At 43.7% G+C, this 23,507-nt stretch overlaps 1 protein-coding gene across 1 annotated transcript in view; it reads right to left on the bottom strand.

Annotated features, from left to right (window-relative positions):
• CLTC (clathrin heavy chain) overlaps positions 1-23,507 on the bottom strand; it is a 90,836-nt gene that overhangs the window by 60,794 nt on the left and 6,535 nt on the right. The window contains exon 2 of the mRNA XM_056864882.1: positions 1,082-1,289. Within this exon, the coding sequence (XP_056720860.1) occupies positions 1,082-1,289 (208 nt within the window). The remainder of the gene's footprint in view (positions 1-1,081; positions 1,290-23,507) is intronic.

The raw sequence follows: 23,507 nt of genomic DNA, 5'->3' as shown, positions 1-23,507 counted from the left end.
GAGGAGCAGAATGCCAACTCTCAGCCTGGGGAACTGTGGAGCTATGTTCCAATGGCATTCTGATCTGACCTTCTCTCCACATCCCAGCATGGTGTAGTGGTTAACAACGGTGGTTTGGAGTGGTGGAGTCTGATCTGGAGAACCGGGTTTGATTCCCCACTCCTCCACATGAGCGGAAGAGGCTAATCTGGTGAACTGGATTTGTATCCCCACTCCTACACATGAAGCCAGCTGGGCTGAGACCTTGGGCAAGTCACATTCTCTCAGCTTGACCTACCTCACAGGGTGTCTGTTGTGGGGAGGGGAAGGGAAGGTGATTGTAAACCAGTTTGAGTCTCCTTTAAGTGGTAGAGAAATTCGGCATATAAAAACCAACTCTTGTCCTCCTTCTTCTCTGCTCTGGGATACAGCCAGAATCTTTCTTTGCATGGAGGGGTTAGACCATCCTCTGCTAAGCCCCTTTGCCAATCATATGGCAGTACGATCAGGTTACCCACAGACAAGGCAGGAACCTCCACCTACTCAGAAGCCTCTCGAGAGATAAAGAACATTACTTTGTGTAGTAACTCAAAGAAAAACCCTCAACAACAGCCTGATGAGAACTGAGCATGCTCCAGGGAGATACTATGTCAACAGCAGTTGAGAGTCAGCTCAAGGAAAAATCCTGGAAGAGAGTGATGGGGTGGGGGCAGTGGGAATTCAAGCTGCCCCCCACCCCCATTCCCCAAAGGTTTGTAAGGCTATAATCTGGATCTTGCTTTCTTAAAGTTAATCTTCCAGTCACATACAGAACTCAATCACATTAACAAGCTTTAGGTGACTATGTTCCAGCAGCTATATCAAAAACCAGCCTCAGGGTGGACAAAGTCCTCAAGTTACCAACTAAAACCCTGGCGATTTCAATCTGCCAGCATCATGTATACAACATCACACGCAGCTTTTCACAGTGCAAAAAAGGAAAAAAATATTAGCAGTGACATTTACTGAAAAGGCACAGCAATAAAACCTAAAAATCCAACAAAAATCCAAGCTTACTGCATTCAGAAACATCTTTAAATGCTTTGAAAAAGATTTTCCGTACCTTTCAGTGCTATGACCTTGCTGGCAGGGTTCATGATTGCGCTGTCAGCAGAAATCGGCCGGCGAATGGGGTTGCTGGGATCATTCATGTCAATGATGACCACCTGGGCCTGTTCCCCTACCTTCTCTCGTATACAGATGAATTTGTCTGACTCCATAGTCAGAGTGCTGAAGCCAATGTTGGCCGGATTAATGCCCAGATTCTGGAGCTAGAACACATAAAAGAGCAAGTTCAGTCACCCAGCAGTTCTTCCACACTCTTCTTACAACCTGGAAAAGAAATGACTGAAAGTGCTGTGAAGCTTTGAGAGTGGACTAAGAACTTGCAGCGGATCTATTGAACATATCCCTGAATACCCCATCCTACACCATGTGTCCACAAAAGCACTTCAAACACTACTCAGAGGCAGCCAAGATGTGCAACAAACAGAACTTGTCCCATTCATATATGCAGGATTTAACCCAGTTCTGCAGGGCCTGTAAGACAGAGATGTTTCGCCAGGCTTACGATTAAGGGCAGTGACGGGAATACACAAAGAGCCAACCTCCCTTTTTTCCTTCCTTTTTCCTCTCTTCCTTTTCCTTCTTCCCTCCCTTTCCCTTGATCCTAAACTTAAATGCCTTCCCTGCTGTTTCCTTCCTTTTCATCCTTCCCCTTTCCTGTAAAATGCCCTTTCCGTGTCCATCCTCCTCCCCACCAGGATTATGAGACATCGATAAAGGGCATGGATGCATGGCCACCTCAAAATAACACCCTCCCTAATGTGGAATAATTAGGTGCCATCGGGGTGGGATTGAAATTTAGCTCTAATTTGAGACCATTTCAATTGTATTGTGTTTATAAAATTTTAAATATGTATATTTCACATGATGTTAGCCGCACTGAACCTGGTTTGCCGGGGGAGGGCGGGATACAAATAAAAGTTATTATTATTAACTGCCCCCTCTAAAACTAGCACATGGTTTCTTCCACTATTACATCAACTGTCACCCATGCAGCTGTGCAGAAATGATTTAATGCTAAAAATCCCAAATCTCGTCATCAAGGAAACTCTCAACCTTTGGCCATTTCTGACAATATTAAAAATGATAAATTCTTATGCATGCTACAGCCATATAAAACATTTTAAAGGATACATTTGCCCAAGTGTGAATACTTGCGGTGACAACATGCTATAAGTTTGCTGATAACAAATGAAACAGGTCAGAGTTTTCAGTGTTATAAAGTTGAACTTGATATTCAAATAGGCTGGTAGACCTACGACTGCATGAGACTGCTCCTGTTCAAATGTTCTTGTTAACTATAACATTGTTTTGTAATTTAAGCTTTTTCTCCAATGCCACTATGAGGCCTCCAGAACTTTGAACAGAAGAAATTCAATCAAGGACTCAGAGATTTTTCTTCCCCCTCTCTTTAATAGCTCAGTAGGAAGGACAACCCCACATGGTAAGGGTAACTACTGAACCAACCGCAGGCAGTTATTCTGCTCCTTATCTAACCTCAATTACCTCCCCAACATTAAGATGGGCCTTTTCTAGGGCCCGATCTGATGCCCTTCCATCTGCTGTACTTTCAGGTAGGTTTCTTCATTGCCCAAGAGAGACACGGAAATGCTCTTGTTCTATGGATACAGTGGAGACGCTAGCCCATATTTTGCCCCATTGTGAACATTAAGATGATGCCAGAAATTGTTTAATTACTCCCCTCCTATCTCGATTTGTACTCTTACACCTCTGAGGCCTCCTTGGTAGAATATCTCCTTGAAGATAGGGTGACTTATATTTCATATTCCTTAGCAAAATTTTGCTCTTATGTTTGCTGGAAACGGAAGGCATTTATGAAGAACAACGACCTTATGGGCAAGCCTTCAGATTAATTAGTACGGATGAGATGCTGTAAGCGGGAACTGTATAATTTTATCATAAGATGTATATTTTATATTTTATACTATACTCTGGTTTCTCTTCAGATCGTATATTTTATGCTGACCTTTGGCTGTAATAAAGATTTGACTATTGAACCAACCCCTTTGCTGGCCATCATGATCTGGAGCCAAATCCTCCTCTTTAGGGTAATGTAATGTGTAGCGAAGCCATAAAGGCACGGGTTGCAATCAAAGAACTGAACAGCAAACAAGTTGTTCCATCTTGCAAACTGGGTGTGTGCCCTAACACACTCCCCTCAGAATCCTGCAATGTGCTCAAGGGATTTCTTGGACAACAGGCGGAGGCAGCAAGGGTTCCCCATTCAAAACAGAACATTTCTGAACCAACTATAGTTAATACTTGTATGTGATCAGCTTAAACATCACAAAGCCCCCCTCAACCAGCCACAGATGCCCACGGAATCTTGGAGAACGGACCGAGCAGAATGAACAGAAATTTCACAATATTGGGGCGGAGAGCAAAGTCATTAAAGCAGCTATTACTAAGCAAACCACATTTTCCTGTTTCAACTTGACTAACTTCTGCAAATCAAGGAAAGGAATTTAGCAGAGTCAAAGCATTTGTACAGAGAACATAACACATTATTTTGTTTTCAAAATATGTTTTAAAATACACTGTTGTGGGAATACTTGGGCTCAAATCCTTGTTCAGCCGTGACGCTTACGAGGTGACCTGAAGCCAGCTGCTTTCTTAGCTAATCCTAACTTATGAAGTAACTGTAGCAACGAAATGGATAATTATCCATGTACATTATGTAGAAATTTTAACGCAGGAATTGGGATGATAGACCTGACTCAGATGATAGACCTGGCTTGACAGCTCACGCTAATCTTTTAGCTCATTCTGTGAAGGATGTGGCGGTAAATAAGTTTGGACTAAAACTTTTGGAGTTGCTTTCATTGAATAATCTTCATGTATTGCATGGCACCAATGTAGTATGTTTAGTGATAAGTTTAGTCCTGCCTCCCTGAACGGCTGGAGGGAAACACCCAAGACTCAAGATGCCCTCCTCCACAGAGCGAGAACTACAGAAAGGAAGAATGATTCATTCATTACAACTAGTTAAGGGGTAAAGACCAGGAAGCAAATATTGTGCAACCAGCAGCTTTCCTCAGCCCTTCCACATTTTGTTCTTAAGGCTAATTCTTAAAAAGCCCAAGTCTTTAAAGGCGTTTCTCTGAAATACACATGGAACATAGGAGGTTGGGGACAAGTCTAACCTTATTATCAGCCCTATTTCTTGTGCCTCATTAAAGGCTCCACCTTCCTAGTTCTATTCTGTCCTTCTTTGTAGCCTCTGATAAAGATGGGTGTGTCTGCATTTCTTATCTGCTGGTAACTTATAGCTATTTAAAAAAACACAGGAAGATACATGCAAAATCCCTCGTGAACACATGAACACATGAAGTACACATGTATACTGAATCAGACCCTTGGTCCATCAAAGTCAGTACTGTCTACTCAGACCAGCAGCAGCTCTCCAGGGTCTCAGGCATATATCTTTCACATCACCTACTTGCCTAGTCCCTTTAACTGGAGATGCTGGGGATTGAACCTGGGACCTTGTGCATGCCAAGCAGAGGCTCTACCACTGAGCCACAGCCCCTCAAATGACTCTTGAAGCACAAATGCATCCAAACTGTTTCTGTATCTGGCGTTAACTCAAAGCCCATGACTGATTCTGAGCCAGAGCAATATTTTCACATTGTGGAATGAATGTTTCTAGGACACTTTTAATGCATCCCTGTGCCCTGGTGCTGCATATGGACAGGCCCAAAGCCTAACTACTAAGTCAGAATTGATTTGAGAGCGCACTTTCAACCTTATCGCCACACAACTTTCCAGAATCACCAATTAAAACACAAGAAAAATACATCCTAGTTGGGTCCTGAACCAGCCCTGTGAGTATCACAGAACCTGAGGCATGAGTGCTTGCCCCAGGGTTTGTGCCTCTGGCCATGCCCAGGTCTAAGTACCTGTAAGAAGAGGAGGAACACTCAGTCCAGGCGGCACTCAGCTGCTGCCAGCAACCCAGCAGGGTCTTCCCAACTTCCTCCCCTGCCAAAAGCACCTCTGGCCTCTCCCAGGCTCAATATGATAGATGGTTTTTGGAAGGTAGGGCTAGGCTTGAGAAATCTTGTACAACAAAGTATAGCGCTCTCTCTCTAATGAGTTTTGAGATGCTAAAATTTAACAAGCCTGGCAAAGCAGATTTGCAAACAAAAAACAAAACAAAAAGAAGGGGAAGAAACCCAGCCTAAAAAAACAAAAGCTGGGTAGGCAAGGTGGGAGTGAGAAGGTAAAATAAAAATATTTATCTATTATATCAAGGCACTTATATCAGGGTTAAAAACATTAAAAATGATAAAACAAGGCACAATGGCAACTCTTAGGGTTGGTAGATTTAAACCACGCACCATACGCGTTTTGGCCAACACGCCTTCATCAGTGGTCAAATAAAAACCCATACAATGCACACATAAGTAATATACAAATGTCTTACCATATATAGATAACTTTAAACAAACCCAGGCATGCGTGTGGGGTGTATAATAAATTTCAAATTGGAAAACTCTAGGTGGAATACCTGTAAATTGTTCTACTCTAGGCTGTATTAGTATCTCATACAGAGTTTGCATACTACAATCAACCTGGTAAAAGAAGCAGATCTGCCCAAGATCACATCACTAAGCTCCAAGGCAGAGCACAGATTTCATCATGGGCCTTCCAGATCCAAATCCAATGTTCTACCACCACCACATAAAAAACCTGATTTTAAAAGGGCTCCTTAGAATCCGGAGACTGAAGGATACACAAGAGTGCCACACACTTATTTTATATACACAATAAAAAGGAAAGGGGGGGAAAACTAATTCACACACAGGTAGACCTCAATTTGTTTCTGCTCCAAGAACATGTCTAACTAACTAGGAAGAATTTTCTAACCATTACAGCGGTTCCTCAGTGGAACAGGCTTCCTCAGGAGATGGTAAGCTCTCCTTCCCTGGAGGTTTTTAAGAAGAGGCTAGATGGCCATCTGTCAGCAATGCTGATTCTATAACCTTAAGCAGACGATATTTTTAAGTGTAAGGATGTGACTCTGGCCACCAAGACTAGATTAATTCATGCCATCATATTCCCTATTACTATGTATGGGTGTGAAAGCTGGACAGTGAAGAAAGCTGATAGGAAGAAAATAGATTCCTTTGAAATGTGGTGTTGGAGGAGAGTGTTACGGATTCCGTGGACTGCCAAAAAAACAAATCAGTGGGTTATAGATCAAATCAAGCCTGAACTGACCCTAGAAGCTAAAATGACTAAACTGAGGCTGTCGTATTTTGGTCACGTCATGAGACGACAAGAGTCACTGGAAAAGACCGTCATGTTAGGAAAAGTAGAGGGCAGCAGGAAAAGAGGAAGACCCAACAAGAGATGGATTGACTCAATAAAGGAAGCCACAGCCTTCAATTTGCAAGATCTGAGCAAGGCTGTCAAAGATAGGACATTTTGGAGGACTTTCATTCATAGGGTCGCCATGAGTCGGAAGCGACTTGACGGCACTTAACACACACACACACACAAGCAGACGATGAGAGGGATGGCATCTTGGCCATCTTCTGGGCATGGAGTAGGGGTCACTGGGTGTGTGTGGGGGAAGTAGTTGTGAATTCCCTGCATTTTGCAGGGGGTTGGACTAGATGACCCTGGTGGTCCCTTCCAACTCTATGATTCTACTGTTGAGTTTTGTTTTAAAGGCACACCTTTGCAAGTAACCATTCATGAGCTATTAGACATATGAAAACAAGTGGGGACAGGTCTCAGAGTGCTTCTAAAGAACACTCCCTTCCCCTCCCCACCAGTCATAGTGCCACAACTGAGAGGACCAGTCCTGTGGGGCAGGGTGGGGGGAAGAGAACAGACTACATCAATGGAGCATATGTTCAAAAGGGGAAAAAAGGAAGCCCCACAAACCTTTGCTGTGAACTCTTAGAAAGTGAGGAGGGTCGGAGTACAGTTCCTGACCTTATAACTCTTTTGTTTAAAACACGCAGCCTTGGGAAGCACCAGAGGCCAGTGCAGACATTAGCTGTGGTCACCAAGGTTCAGAACAGCTTCCTGAACTGCACAAACCCTGCTATTTTAGAAGAGAAGAGTTGGGGTTTTTTATATGCTGACTTTCTCCACCACTTAAGGAAGAATCAAACCGGCTTACAATCACATGAAGCTGCCTTATACTGAATCAGACCCTCAGTCCATCAAAGTCAGTATAGTCCACTCAGACTGGCAGCGGCTCTCCGGGGTCTCAGGCTGAGTGGACTATATTTGCAGTTTTGCTTGGAGAAAACCAATAATAGTTACTTGCAAAGGTATGACTTGCAAATAAAGCTCAGCAATTGCTCTGCAATTTAATATACCAAATAGTACAATTTTATATGCTGAGCGATTCATTTTTTCTTATTGAAACAATAAAATAAGTTCAGGTTTGATAACTATAGCACATATTTTTTTTAAAAAAAACTCTAAACAGAAAAGCCTAGTTTATTCCCATAGCTTCAAAATTTCTGGAAATTTATATCTGAATCCAATGTCATTCTCTTAATTGCTGTTGAGACCCTCATAGCAGATGGTAATATTATCTAAGTGAAGGCCAAGCTTAGCCACAGTATTTAAGCAACTCACCCCAAGATAGATTTACCTTAATTATGGCCATCTGCCTGAAGCAGCAATGCTGTCAGATTTGTGTAAAGTCACAGCCAAGGAAAAGCAGCCTATTTGGTCACAGTGAAATCTGAACAACAACGCAGAGTACAACAGTGGCTGCAATTAAGCAGTTCAGCAAGCTTCTGGACCCACTGATCTAAAAAGTCACATCTGAAATGTATACTAGCATTTTAAGATTTTTCCCAGACCCCTACTCTTCGCTTCAAGAGACCATGTCTCACAGTAGGCACCTTGAGGCCATGATGCCCAGGAATGTACTAACAGTGCAACTATAAACCATAGTCGGCTAAGATTCAACATGGCTTTAGCGCATACTTAGTGTAGACAAAAGTCGGTTTCAGGAATCCACCCGAGGTCGGTAAAATGAGTGCCCAGCTTGCTGGGTGTAAAGTGTAGATGACTGGGGAAGGCAATGGCAAACCACCCTGTAAACATAGTCTGCCTAGGAAACGTCGGGATGTGACATCACCCCATGGGTCAGTAACGACCCAGTGCTTGCACAGGGGACTACCTCTACCTTTTAGTGTAGCCTTAGCCACAATTTGCTGCAATGCTTGGGCCTATATCTGGACATTTCAACAGATGGGAATGTGTTTCTTGTCCAGAACTCAGGGATTCTGAGCCAGGATAGTTTTAAACTGAAAACTGAGGTTCAGGAAGTCATTGGGTGGCAGCTGATTTGTCAATGATCAGCAGGTATCAGTATCATTTCAAGAGGGCAGGTGCCATTTTAGAAAATTAATGGGTGGCATGATTAGGCGCTCACCACATGCAACTTCAGCTCCATAGTCAGCAAGTAACCAGCAGGACAATCCAGTGTAGTAGTTGTTGCAGCAGCTAACCCTTAGTTTCTTCCACATTTACCAGCACATGTGCAGGGATGTTCTTGATGGCAGTCAACCTATTACCCGGCATTTCCTGATACAATGCCATTTGCAGGATGACACCTTCCTTGTGCACCAGGAGCACAGCTATTAACTCAGCTAGTTATCACCCAGATGTTTTTGAAAGTGGGAGGTCCCAGCAGCTCCTGACCTCCCTTGGGTCTGCTGGAGGCATAGGAAAATACTGCTGGTTCTTCTGGTTGTGGCCAGTGAGGATCGGAAGCTGCTATTCCTATGCCAACATGGATGCCCTTGCAATGCGCAGCTGATGTAGGCAGCAGATGTAGGCAGCACAGTGCTGAAGGCAGTTGCTGGAGGTGTCTTGCTGTGATCCAAGACAGAGAAAACTACCTCAGTGAGCCAACATGATGTAACGATTAAGAGTATCGGACCAGAATCTGGAAGACCCAGGTTGGAATCCCCAATCTACTGTGGAAGCTTGCCAAGTGAAGGGGAGCCAGTCAATTTCTCTCAGCCTAACCTACATCACTGGGTTGTTGTAAGAATCAAATGGAGGGAAAGAGAACAATGTAAGCTGCTTTAGGCCCCCACTGGGGAGCAAGGCAAGGCATAATTGACATAAATAACACTTTAAGCTGCCATGGGCCAACATTTATAAACATCTAAAATAAGGGGCATCATGTACAGTAACAACAACTACATTTTATTTATATCCCGTCCTCCCCCAGCAAAGTCGGGCTCAGGGCAGCTCACATCATAAATAAAATACAGTACAATAAAATACATAATACAATATAATAAAATTAATTATACACTGCTGAACGTTTGCTCGAATTGCCTAATTCATGGAACCAAAATAGTTCCCAGCAGGGAGAGATGTTTCTGCGGCATCAGCAGCTAATCCCGTCCCACAGGGGAAAAGATGGACCTTGAATTAATTTAAATTGGAGACAAATCAAAGGGAGGGGAGGGCACAACAAACCGATGGGGAACAGGGAGGGGAACAGCAAAGGGGAGGGAAAGGGAGGAGGGAGACCAGCACCTAGATATTACAGTCGCTGCCCTCAACCATAGGCCTGAAGGAACATCATCATACAGGCCCTGCGGAACCCTCCTAGGTCCCACAGGGCCCAGGTCTCACCAGACAGAGAGTTCCACCAGGTCAGGGCCAAGTCCGAAAAGGCCCTGGCCAAGGACAGCCGGACACTCTTGGGGCTAGAGACCTATAATAGGTTAGTATTTGCTGATCGTAGGGCTCTTGGGGGGTTGTACAGGGAGAAGCAGTCCCAAAGATACTGTGGTCTCAGACCATTAAGGGCTTTAAAGGTTAAAACCAGCACTGTGAACTTGATCCGAAATTCAATCAGTAGCTGGAGGGGAGGAGCTTGTCGGGTGTGGAATCACCCTGTACAATAGCATACCCTAGGGTCACTATAAAGCAGTAATGGCTGGTCCAAAGAGTACTGGTTATTTCAGCTAACTGCTCTCTATAAAGCAGCACTGTGTCAAACTGGTAGAACATGCAGTTTCAGAACACCTACTGTGATTTGTAACCTCTGTTGATTTTTTCCCCCCTGAGGTGTTGCACCTGTACATAGTACTGTGTAGAGATTCTCTTGGGCCATTGTTGAGGCGGCCAGAGGTGGACTGCCTCATTTTGGAGGCCCTAATCTACAGATCAAAGATGCTCATATTGAGATAAGACTAGAATACCATTTGTTCTGGAGGACAGCCAAATTTTACTGAAGGGCAACATGGCGCAGCTTATGTTGACAGGCAGAAAGGCAGGCAGGTCTGGCCTGCCCAACCACAGAGGGAACGACTGAAAATTCCCAATACTTCCTTGCTTAAGCGATAGTGGGTATGCTACCCCAAGTGTCTTCTGACCCTGGGTATTTGCTGAAGTCATGTGTCCTCCCTGCACATCACCACACTTGGGGATGGACCGTGGAAATGGCAAAAGTCCCACAGGGCTTCCAGACTTGCTTTTTGCAGGAATTCTGTCAACATAATCATGACTGCCTCCATGTTATGGAGGCTACTTTCCACTTTGGTACTCAGCTGTGTTTTTGTCCCACCAAATTACACTCAGGCTGCAGCAAACACACCAACTACTGCTTATCTGCATGTGAATCTTGGGAAACATTTCAGAAAATGGGAAAACTTTTGTAGAAGCTGTCACACCAGGAGGCTTGCTTATGCCTGTAAAAATGACTGCTTGAAAAGTCACTTTATTGACCACACCTCCACCCATATTGTTCACTTTCCGAGTCCCATTCAGTATGCAGTGGGCGGGTTGTGAGCTGCCTGTGACAGGTAATGTCTTGTGTGGAAGGATTTCCATTGCAGATGTTTGCTGGCAAACTGAATACATGGAACCTTCCGTCCTGCTGCCTTTCCAACTTCCCCCTCGAGAGAGGCTGAAGTCTACAGTCCTGCCTGGAAAGTCATTACCAGCCAGTAGGGGAGGTGTATTAAGCAGAGGAGATGGGGTGCTGGCAGCAACAAATGGAACAGCTGCTGAACAAGCTGGGATTTCTAACTATAGCTAGCAAGCCCAGTACAAAGCGTAGTTTTGAATCCCAGGTCACAATAAAATGGTGTTTAATCAAACTACTTTATAACTATCTGAATGCACCAGTGACTGATAACGGAGCTTCTGTGCAATAAAGCAATGCAGACAATTAAGATCTGTTGGAACACTGTTGTGACTTGCTTTTTTCTAGTTCAGCACCTCAATGCTAACTTAGTCTGCAGTTCCAATACAAAATACCTGCACAGGGATATGAAGGTCAGGAAACAACCCAGTAAGATTTGGGGAAGGGACTAGGCAAGTAGGTGATGTTAAATACCTCTGCCTGAGACCCTGGAGAGCCGTTGCCAGTCTGAGTAGACAATACTGACTTCGATGGACCAAGGGTCTGATTCAGTATAAGGCAGCATGTGTTCATTAGAGCTGGAGGTGCTTCAAAAGAGCACAGGGGGAATCACTTTGGGGAGGGGCTGTGGCTCAGTGGTAGAGCCTCTGCTTGGCATGCACAAGGTTCCAGGTTCAATCCCCAGCATCTCCAGTTAAAGGGACTAGGCAAGTAGGTGATGTGAAAGACCTGTGCCTGAGACCGTGGATAGCCGCTGCCGGTCTGAGTAGACAATACTGATTGTGATGACCAAGGGTCTGATGGACCACAGGTCTGATAGACCAAGGGTCTGATAAGGTAGCTTCACGTGTTCAATAATGAATATATTTTCATTTTTTTGCCAAAATTTCCACTTTGCCAAAAACATGCTTTCCCCATGGCTTCAGAACTTCTAGAAATTTTATTTTTGTTTAACCAGCATAATCTCCCAAGTGCCAACTAGATTAACATCAAGTTGTACTTGTAGCTGGGGTACACAAACAGGCACTTTTGTTGAAGCAGGAGCGGCTGCAAGTTATAAGCATGCAATTAAAGAGACAGAAACACATTTCTAATCTCCCAGGAAGCAATTTTGTACCAACTCTGCCATTATTTTAATTACATGCTATTTCAAGTTTATTCTTGAGAAACATCTTAAGAAACCTGTAGCATATACCACAAGTGTGACTCAGAATCTTAGCTAAGCTATAGTAGGTAAAATGTATACATTTTAATGCGCTATATTTTTCAATGAGCTTTAGGGGGGAAATCTACAATTGAAGAGCTGCAACTTTTTTCTAAGGAGAATTATGATATGCAAGTAAACTTTTCTGGATTTGTCATCACTGAACCCCAAGCACTCTGGCATCCATCTGGAAAAAAGGTACTGACAACAGCAAGTTTGCTGACCTCTTCCAGGAGAGAAATCTGCATATTTCGCTAGAAGAAAGGGGCCTTGAGCTGCCCCTTTCCAAAGGAAGTGCAAAAATGCTGAGAATGCAGCATTTGCTAACTTTGAGAGCACACAAGCGGATGCAAGCCATTGTTCTGTGGGAGGGGGGGCATGTGTTTTCAACCAGCAGAAGTTGTCAAATTTGCAGTATAATGCAGTTTTTCTAGATTGTTTCCCAGACTTGATACCAAGGGCAGATTTCCCCCCCTGAACTAAAGAAATGGGGCGGCTGTTCTCTTGCACTCAGAAGACTTGTATGTATCTTTTCAATCGGCTCCCAGAAAAGGGAGCAGGATCTTCCTCCTTGCACCTGCAGGATAGCCCAGTTAATACTGCCTCTTAAGTCAGAGCCCAGGCAGGAAGGGAGGTGACATATCTTATGGCACAGCTACTACCTAGGCCATAGTGGGCACATGCTTCAAACAGTGCCTATCCTGTCAGAGTACAGGAATAAAATCATGTTTTGTGGGCAGTGGTATTTCTGGAACTCCACTGCATTTAGTAGCTATGGTGCAGGTTGCATCACGGAATCTGGGAAAATTCCTACTATCAACAGAAAGTCACTGCTTATGTATGGGTGGCTCTTTTCCAACTGGCATGAAACAGTGGATGCATCTAGACACCAGGTCTGTTTCCTATGGTTTTAAAATGCTGAGATTGCAATTTACTATTTGTTCCATCCATAAACCCATAGCTGTATACTTTGCACACCAAGAACTTTAGTCCCATTTACCTAAATGGACAACTATGCCTGCATCGGTTTGTAAGATTCAGGTCTGGTCAGCTATTCGTATCATTTCTACTTAAAACCAACAGCATAGTTCTGACCTCACTGTGTAAAGTCATTCTCAATCTTTCCACACCCCATATTTATAAAGTGAAAACAGTAATCAGAAGAGTTGCAGGATTTCTGGAAGATCTGCTTCCCCCCAACCCCCATTAAGGCCTTTTCCCAATCTGTACACTAGCAGCAAGTTTTACATCTTCCTCCTGTATCCGAATGTAGAAAAGATAGCCTAGTCAAAACCTCAGTTAATCATTGCATGTTACCAGATTTTGCTCTGGATCACAATACATTGCCATACCGAAGATGATTTTTCAACAGGGGAGGGGCCATAATGGGCCATAATGACTGCCCAAGTTCCACTTCTCAAATAACATCTTATACAAACCATTGATGATATCATACTGCCCTTATAAAAATCTATGGTGAGACCACAGTTGGAATACTGTGTACAGTTCTGGTCACCACACCTAAGAAAGCATATTGCAGAGCTTGAGAAGGTGCAGAAAAGAGCAACCAAAATGATCAGGGAGCTAGAGCAACTGCCCTATGGGGAGCGGTTAAAAGGGCTGTTTAGAATCATAGAGTTGGAAGGGACCACCAGGGTCATGTAGTCCAACCCCCTGCCCAATGCTGGAAATTAACAACTACCTCCCCCCCACATCCCCAGTGATCCCAACCTTCCCCCCACGATGCAGGATCCCACAATCAAAGCACTCCCCACAGATGGCCATCCAGCCTCTGCTTAAAGACCTCCAAAGACGGGGACTCCACCACCCTCTGAGGCAGTGCATTCCACCATCGAACAGCCCTCACCGTCAGGAAGTTTAGCTTAGAAAGAAGGCAGTTAAGGGGAGACATGATAGAGGTCTATAAAATTATGCATGGTTTGGAGAGAGTGGACAGGGAGAAGCTTTTCTCCCTCTCATATAATACTAGAATGCAGGGTCATCTGCTGAAGCTGGAGGGTGAGAGATTCAAAACAGATAAAAGGAAGTATTTCTTCACACAACCTATTGTTAAATTGTGGAACTCCCTGCCCCAGGATGTGGTGATGGCTGCCACCTTGGAAGGCTTTAAGAGAGGAGTGGACATGTTCATGGAGGAGAGGGGTATTCATGGCAACTAGTTAAAATGGATACTGGTCATGATGCATACCTATTCTCTCTAGGATCAGATGAGCATGCCTATTATATTAGGTGCTTTGGATTAGATGAGCATGCTTATTATATTAGGTGCTTTGGAACACAGGCAGGAGAATGCTGCTGCAGTCGTGCCTTTAGGCTTCCTAAAGGCACCCAGTTGGCCACTGTGTGAACAGACTGCTGGACTTGATGGGCCTTGGCCTAATCCAGAATGGCTTTTCTTATGTAGTCCTGAACTCCCAGTCCAAAAACAAGCTCCCACTTTGACCATGCTCAACGGATGAACAGCCATCTCTCTAGCTAGAACAGGCATGCCAGAGCCTACAGCTAGGCATATTTCATTAGCCATCTGAGGTCTTTCTTGTATTCCTCAGGGGGTCACAGCAGCTCTGTGGATAGGATATGCAAGAGCAACTGTTCTGGAATAAATATTGCCATGGCAGCAGACCTACGTGAGATTATGCTATTAAAAAGCCTGTTCTGTACAAGGACACGCTTGGCAAATTTAAGAAAGCACCACTCTCCGCTTTTCAACGCAACTGCTACTTCAGAATTAACCAGGGTTTCGAAAGAGCCACTTTATCTGCTCACCAGAATTTCCCCCCAGCTACTAAGCTTTAACAATTTGGTGGTTTTCTCTGATCCCACAAACGAATACAGGCAACTTTATTTAAAACATTTATAAGCCTGCCTAAAAGAGATAATAAAATCAGCGCAACATAATTCAAAGAACAGAATTTTTAAAGTCAGCAGAGAAACTTACAATGTTTTGTGAATTTCCTTTTGAAGGCCAAAAAACCAGAGGGAATAAATTAGAAACCATCAGCCCAATTTGTTATCGCTATAAGAAGTCCAAGTCTCTCCCATCTCTACAGATCCTGGCTATGAAATACTCAAATATACCTCATGCTGTATCTTTAATTTATTTCCAAAGTTAACACAATGGCTGCCGAGTATTTTCTTTACTGTTTCCTGAAAAGGAAATTCACAGTGCAATCCCAAGGAGAGTTACTCCCATCTAAGCCTGTTCATTTCAACTGGCTTAAACTGGAGTAACTCTCCGTAGGATTGCACTGTCAGTCTCCCTGGGCAAAGACACATAAGGGCCATGTGCTGCCTTTGTGTAAGCATTTTATGGCCTCTTGCTCATACAAAAAAGCTGGGTGCCACTGGATTCCAGTATCAGCTCTGCACCTAATGACCACTCCAAGCAACCTCAGCCTTTAGAAAAGTTGGTATTTATACCCCGCTTTTTCTCTACCGAAAGGAGTCTCAAAGCAGCTTACAATCACCTCTCCCCCCCAAACAGGCACCTTGTGAGGTAGGTGGGGCTGAGAGAGCTATGACAAGCCCAAGCTCACCCAGCAAGCTGCATGTGGAGGAGGAGGGAATCAAACCCAGTTCTCCGGATTAGAGTCCGTTGCTCTTAACCACTATGCTATGAAATGTATCCTTCCAGTGACAATAGGTCGGATCCTATTAATCAATTCCACTAAATGCTGATCCCTCTTCTGGCAGAGCAAACCTCTGGCATTGGAGGAAGGCTACATCATTCATGGAACAGATTCATTTGATTCAACCATTATGCATACAAACAGGATTACAATGTATTAATGTATTCAACTAGCATGAAAACACACACCGAAGAGCTATTTAAGTCTCACCCAGTAAAAATATACAAAACCAAAGTCACACAACATTTTCTAGGAAGCCTCTGAACCTCCCAAAGGAAGAACAAACCGAACACACCTCCACATGTGGGTGGATGGATGGTACCAAGAGAGCACTCAGCCCATCTTACAAGGCAAGCGATCTGCTCCTAGTAACATCTGGCTGTCGCTCACAGCTGTGAAGTGCCTTATGCACGCAATTTAGCATAGAATGCACACAACTGTGAATTTATCTAGCAGGCTGTCATCTGTGGCAAGTGATTCTCACCTAGCACATGCAGATGTCTTGAGGGATTATATACTGAAGCATCAGTACCTCCTCATAAGCAAGAAGGGGAAAAAGTAAATATGCATTTTCTGTGCTGAATGACAGCTTTCAACAGACTTGCTTCCACACTGGCAAGCAGGGACCTGTTCTTAAGATCTTATCTTACAGTTAGCGCACATAGAAGCTGCAAATCCACAAATCATTTGAAGCAATACAGAGACCAAAGCTGTTACCGCACTAGGTATTCCCAGCAATGTATTAAGAGTTTGGAAATGTTATAAAAATACTGTTCCCACTTTCTATGTATTCCCACCATGTATTAAGAGTTTGAAACTGTTATAAAAAAATACTGTTCGCACTTTGTTTGGCCCCTTTAGCTGTGAAGACGTCTACCAACCATTTTTTAGCTGTGGCACCCAAAAACCCTTTTAAAGCGATGTATTTTATAACATTTCCATACTATTGATACATCGTTGGGAATACCTAGTGTGGTAACAGCCCAAATTTCAACAAAAATAACGGAATAGTTCAGAAACAAGTAGTTTGACATATCCTGCTACAACTAGAGATGGTGTCAAAGGGGGGAAAGTCAGAAAAACTTGAGAAATAAAATCTCTCCTCTCCCCAGAATGGGGGTGAAACTGCAAAACCTTCGTGAAAACAGAAAATCTTAGGTTTTCAAAGTGACTAGTGAAGTCTGAAATACCGTATTTTTTGCACCATAAGACGCACCTGACCATAAGACGCACCTAGTTTTTAGAGGAGGCTTTAAAGCAGAGTCCCTGGAAGCTGGGAGGGGGGTCTTGAAAGTGCTCCACACTGCCATCCCAGGCAGCACAGGACTCCCTGGAAGCCGGGCGGGGGTATTTAAACTGCTCTGCGCTGCCTGCCTAGGCAGCGCAGAGCAGTTTAACCTCCCCCCGCGCTTCCCGGTCCGAGGCTCAGCTGTTGCGCGGGTCCCCGCCCAACAGCTGAGCCTTGGGACTGGGAAGCGCGGGGGGAGGTTAAACTGCAGAGCAGTTTAAAGACCCACCACCCCCCTTCCCGGGACTCCCGGGAAGGGGGACGGTGGGGGTTTAATCTGCTCTGTGCTGCCTGCCCAGGCAGCGCTGAGCAGTTTAACATCCACACACACACACCACGCTTCCAGGTCCCAAGGCTCAGCTATTGGGCGGGGACCCACCCAACAGCTGAGCCTCGGGACCAGGAAGCGCGGGGGGAGGGGGGGTGTTAAACTGCTCTGCGCTGCCTAGGCAGCTTTGCCCTTCTCCCTGGGGCGGGATTCACACACATTCGCTCCATAAGATGTACAGACATTTCCCCTCACTTTTGAGGAGGAAAAAGGTGCATCTTACGGAGCAAAAAATACGGTAGTTAATACACACTGCTGCAAAAATATTGAGTCCATTAGAGAAATTCTGGAACTACAATATGGTTTGTGATAGATGTTAAGCAAAATGTGCACACACACAAGATGGGGGAAAGAAACATGCAGGGCCAAAAATCTCAAGTCCACTGTTTAAAAATACTACGATGGAGCACAGAAAGTGTGATGTAAATGTAATGAGTCAGCATTAATCTGGATCCCTCACCAGCACTGGTATCCTGGTATTCAGAATTATAATGGTGGTTTTTTTAAATGCTGTTAAATCGCAGCCAACCTATGGCGACCCGTGGTTTTTAAAGGCAAGAGATGTTCAAAGGGGTTTGCCATTGCCTGCCTTGGAATACCATCCATAGACTTCTCTGGTGGTCTCCCACCCAAGTACTAACCAGGGCTGACTCTGCTTAGCTTGCAAGGTCTGATGAGAGCAGGCTAGCCTGGGCTATCCAGGTCAGGCTATTGATCTGAAGACTTGGTTTTCCATCATGCCCAGAATCTCTCCACTCTCATCCACCACCCTTTTTGCTTAACATCAAGCCTGAAGAAGAGGTTATTTGTTTATTTGCTGCCTTTCTCCAATACGGAGCTCAAGGTGACTTGCGAGATTAATAAAATACATAATAGTTTACATAAAAACATAAAACCAAACTTTAAAATGACAATTTAGGACCGCTTCAGTCCTAAAACTAACGCTGTCTTCAGCTGCCTGCTAAAGATCAAATGTGAGGGGGCTAGGCGTACCTCCTTGGGAAGGTTGTTCCATAATTGTGGGGCTGCCACTGAAAAGGCTCTCTCTCGTGTACACATCAAATGAGCTTCTTTGATTGATGGGACAGTCAGGAGGGCCTCAACCTGTGACCTTAATTCCCAGGCAGGAACACATGGAAAAAGACAGTCCTTACGATACCCTAGTCCAAAGCCTTGTAGGGTTTTAAAGGTCAAAGCATGCATCTTCTACCTTGAGTTGGCCTCGGCAGCGGATCAGTAGCCAGTGTAATGGCTATAATGTTGGGATCACATGTTCCCCACAGATGACCTCAACCAGCAATCTAGCTGCAGCATTCTGCACTAGCTGGAGATTCTGAGCACTCTTCAAGGGTAGCCCCAAGTATAGTGCATTGCAATATCCAGTATAGATATAACCAAGGCATGGATTACTGTGGCTAGATCTTACTGACCCAGGAACAGATGCAGCTGACGCACCAGTCGAAGCTGGGCAACAGCGCCTTGTACCACCACAGCCACCTGTTTTTCTAAGGTGACACCACTGTGTCAAGTAGCACTGCCAGTCTGTGACCCTGGCTTTTCAAGGGGAGTATAAACCCATCCAAGACAGGCGAGATCTCAAGTCCCCAGTCTGCCTTTCTACTAACCCAGAGAACCTCTGCCTTGTCATGATTAAGTTTCAGCTTGTTCACCCCTATCCAGCCCATTACTGACTCCAAGCCCTGGTTTAGAACATCAACAGCAACCTTGGAATTAGATGGAAAAGAAAAGTAGAGCTGGGTTTCATCTGCGTATTGGAGTCACCACGGCCCAAACCTCCTGATGACCTCTCCCAGTGGCTTCGTGTAGATATCAAATAGCATGGGAAATAAGAACGAACCCTACAGGACCTCACAGGTCAACGGCCACAGGGCAGAGCAGGAATCCCCCAGACCACCTTCTGAGACCACCTCCCCGAGAAGACTCAAACCACCCTAACACAGAGCCCCTCAGTCCCAGGACTGAGAGGTTGGCTCAGTACTTTGAGAAGTTTCAACAAGGTAGCAACTTTACTAGGACCTTAGGGTAGTGAAGATAGCATCTCTAGTACATTTTAAAATTTTATTAGCTTTATATCCTGCCCTTTCCTGACTCAGGGCAGCTAACAATGATAAAAAATCTGAATGGATTACTAAACAATACTTTGCAACTGATGGTGGGAAAATGATTTTAGGGTTACAGAATACAGCACATCTTTAGGTATTTGGACCAATCGATGAATCTGCCAAGCATACATCTTCTACAACAAATGATGAACAGGCATTTGAACAAGAGAACCTCTGACTCCTCACAGTTCTTCAGAAAAAGGCCCTGCCACCGTGTTGCAGAAGCATCAGACTTGACAAATGCTCAGATCTGTATCAAGGGACCCTGTCAAAGGTTAAATTTAGTATATGTGCTGCTGAAGCAAGCTCACTGTCAAAGACTGAAACACAAAATCAAGAAACAAATCATATAGAGCTGTTACGTCTAATTCATGCAAGCCTATTTTTTAAAGTGTACAATTCCATTTCAAGAAATAAATCTGAGATGGTAGCATTTAAGGATACATTTCCTGGGATCAGCCAGGACATAAAAACAAGTAAACACAGATTGTCTACAACAGTGTTCCCAACAGGTTTCCTGGCATTCACTTTTCTTCCTCCACCTCCTTAAAGCAGGAAGTGCTTCAGAAGAGCCAATGAAGGCATTGCATTTGAAAATACCACAATGAAATTTCTAGGCGCCATGGAGTTCCCCTATCAGAAACAGCTTCCTCCGTTGTATAACAATGGTTGGCTTGGAAGCTCCCAACCCACACAGCAGCCTTTTTGTTGTGGCGTCTACTACCTCTTCTCAAAATTACAAAAGGGCTTGTAGGATCAACAAGGTTGGGGACCCCAGTCTACAGTTACTATGAATACACGCAAATTGTTCTCATGCTTATTTAATAAGAGGCAAATCCAGCCAAGCTCAATGACACTTGCTCATAGGTTTACCACATATTGCAGCCTAGGCATGAATGCCATACTGTTGACGAGTCAAGTGAATATTCAAATATTCCTAACACCTCAATTACATTACACTGAACATTTTATGAATTTTTGCACTAAAAAGATAGGAATATCTTCTGGTTCTGGACTGTAATGCTTAGGTCTACATACTGGCACAGACTCAAAGAGTTACTTTTAGATGCACTTAAGGATTCAGGTAGGTCTAGTGGGATTTCCAACACATACTTCCCCAATGGCTAACCCCATAGCACATGGTATACTGCTTAAAACACATTTCATTTTCAAGAGGTTTGCCATGAGGCAAAGAGTGTATGCTTTTTTTTAAAACAAGCAAAGGCCAAACCTTCCTTGGACAACTAGAACTAGTTGCATGTTTTTTGGATCCAAGCTACTCTTTTTAAGCCCAGATAAAACTCCTTGTGTTTATTATAGAGTTGATGCCTTCTGTTGCCAATTTATTCTTATTTTACTTGCAATGTACCCAACTTGAGTACCCTTAAAAAGTGCAGCAGCTGCATTTCATATTTGCCTTTTAGCATACCTGCAAAAATAATATACCAAATTGTACAATATGCTTGATTTCATGCATGCTAATTTTTCCCAAACTTGTTCGCACTGGCCCCCCCAAACTCATACCTTTTTAAAAATTAAATTCTATATCTCTATTCATAGACACTTATTTTTGCCATTCTCTGACAGAAACAACCTCACCGTTCTACTTCAGAGTTTTCTATTATGCAAGACACCATCATTAGGGTTAAGTCTACTACTAGACCACTAAAATTTCTAACTAACCCATCTATACTTCAGTTATTTGCGATACAGTGACAGCCTGAAATAATCAACGCTCTTCCAAATTACATGAGTCTGATGACTACATATGTGAGAAGATGTGTAATGAATGGGGCTCTACTTGAATACTGGACTGAAAGACTGCAATGGAGATGTTGTTGTACTCTCAGAAAACAGACATTTGTCTGGAAAGGTTTTTTTTTGCATATTTTACAAGTCAAATTTCAGTTTGTAGGGGGAAAAATGCAGACCAAAGACGAATCCTTGAGAAGCTTAAGGAAATACAGTTCAATGCCACTATCTCCACACAAGAGCAACCTTGTGTAACAGTAAATGCAGTGTACAGATGATTTAAACCAGTATCCCTCTACAACAATTTCAGGGCGTCTCTGAAGAAGGAGTAAGGAAATCTTGGCTGTCTGTCATTAACCAAGAAGTCACAGCAAATTACTATTTGCAACAAAACTGGAAACAACCAATAGAATATATGGAGGGAGTGGACAAGCCCAAACGCTAGGTTCATTTATGTAGCACCAAACCACAAATGGCATTAAAACAAAACTGCCAGAGGCTTTGACAAATTTTCTTCGGCTTTAGGAGCCGCCCCAAAAATCTGGGAGCCAGACTTATTTTTCAGCCCAGGGTTTTATACTTTAATGACCACATTTTCTAATTATTGATACAATAAAAAACCTATTCCTAAACTCTCCACTTTCTTGCTATTTTTTAAAGCTATAACAAAAGAGTTGTAGCATATAAATGAGTATGGGGTAACCCAGGTTGTCAACACAACAAAAAACTAACCTCTATCCCTCACCTTAATAAGCTTTGCACTTCTGAGAATCACCAAGAGGTACTTACACTAAATAAATGACTACTGAAAATACCACAATGAAATTTCTAGGTGCCATGGCACCTGGGATTTGTCAAGCCCTGCTGTAGGCAGATGTGCAGAAGACACTCCAGACTGTGGAAAGGAGGCTGGTTTTCTTTACGCTGACCACTTCATCGCCAGAGCAACAGATGACAAAAGATGACTGCCCAAACTGAAAGTGAGCAGGGATGCAGGTTTCATTTGTCACTTCAAAAGGTGACAGTGGCAGGCATGTACGGTCTGCATCTTGAATAATGTATTCCAGGTCTGTTTTCTAGCCAGCTAACAGAGGCTGAACTACTTGGCACACAAGGGAGACGGAGCTGAGAAGCCTGCTTGCAGAACCTGAAAATACTTTACTTAAAATAATCCAGACACTGACAGACATTCTTTGCTTACAGTAATCCATAGGCATTTAAGCTAAAATAGCAGAAAAGATTTTGAAAACCACTTGAAAGTGCTTTGTGGACCACCCTTCCAGTTTATTTTGTGCATGCATAGCCTGCTTTTAATAAACATTATACCTCATTTTTCAGACTAGAAGTTAACTTACACATTGGCTTGAGTTTATAACACATCTAAAAAAGTGAAGATCTGACGTGTGAGGAGATCCAAATTCCCACACAAATGCAGTTAATCTTACTTTGTGGACTTTGCTGCAGCTGTGCCTCTCTATCATTTTCTCAGTTAAAACTTCTGCAACTAGAATCCATTTAAAAAGAGGTTAAGAAGTAAACATGAAGCTATCAAATGTCAGATAAAAGTAGTGCTTTTGAGGGGTGAAACACCCTCCCAGAACCACACTTTGTGAGGCTCATGAGTTTTCCCAACCATTTCCCCCTCCACCATGGTTTCAGCATTATTTTCTATTTTAGCCTGGAGTAACCCTAGCCAATCAGGGACCACAGAGTGTATGTGATTGGTTGAGTGTTTGCTTCTCGCTCATTGCAAGGGGGAATTGAAGGGCTAAGTGCCTAAAGGCCTGTTCTTCTTGATGGACTAGTCCAATGGACACCAGCTGAGGATCTTCTATGTACCTTCTAATTGTTTTTTACACTGTTTAGTTTTCTTAAATTTAAATAGTACCTGTATTTTGTGTAAGCTGCTTTGGGTCCCCACTAGGGAGAACAGTGAAATAAGAGGGACTAAACTAAATAAATCATGGCTGCATGAAGCCAATGGGTGAAGGCAAAGCTAACTGCTATGCCCTATTCTGAAGGGACAACACGTCCCACCCGCCGGGCCTATCAGGCCAGTACTCTGCCACAGCAAAAGAAGTAACAGTCAAGTTGACTGATGAACGTAAACACCTTCAGTAAACATTTTCGGACCCTCTGAACACCTCCCCTTATGCACAAATGGAATGTACTTACCAGGAGGCACATGTG

This window comes from Euleptes europaea, chromosome 19 (genome assembly GCF_029931775.1).
Source record: "Euleptes europaea isolate rEulEur1 chromosome 19, rEulEur1.hap1, whole genome shotgun sequence".
NCBI lineage: Eukaryota > Metazoa > Chordata > Lepidosauria > Squamata > Sphaerodactylidae > Euleptes > Euleptes europaea.
The sequence above is the reverse complement of the archived record's forward strand: the minus strand, read 5'-3'. Positions and strand labels throughout refer to the sequence as shown.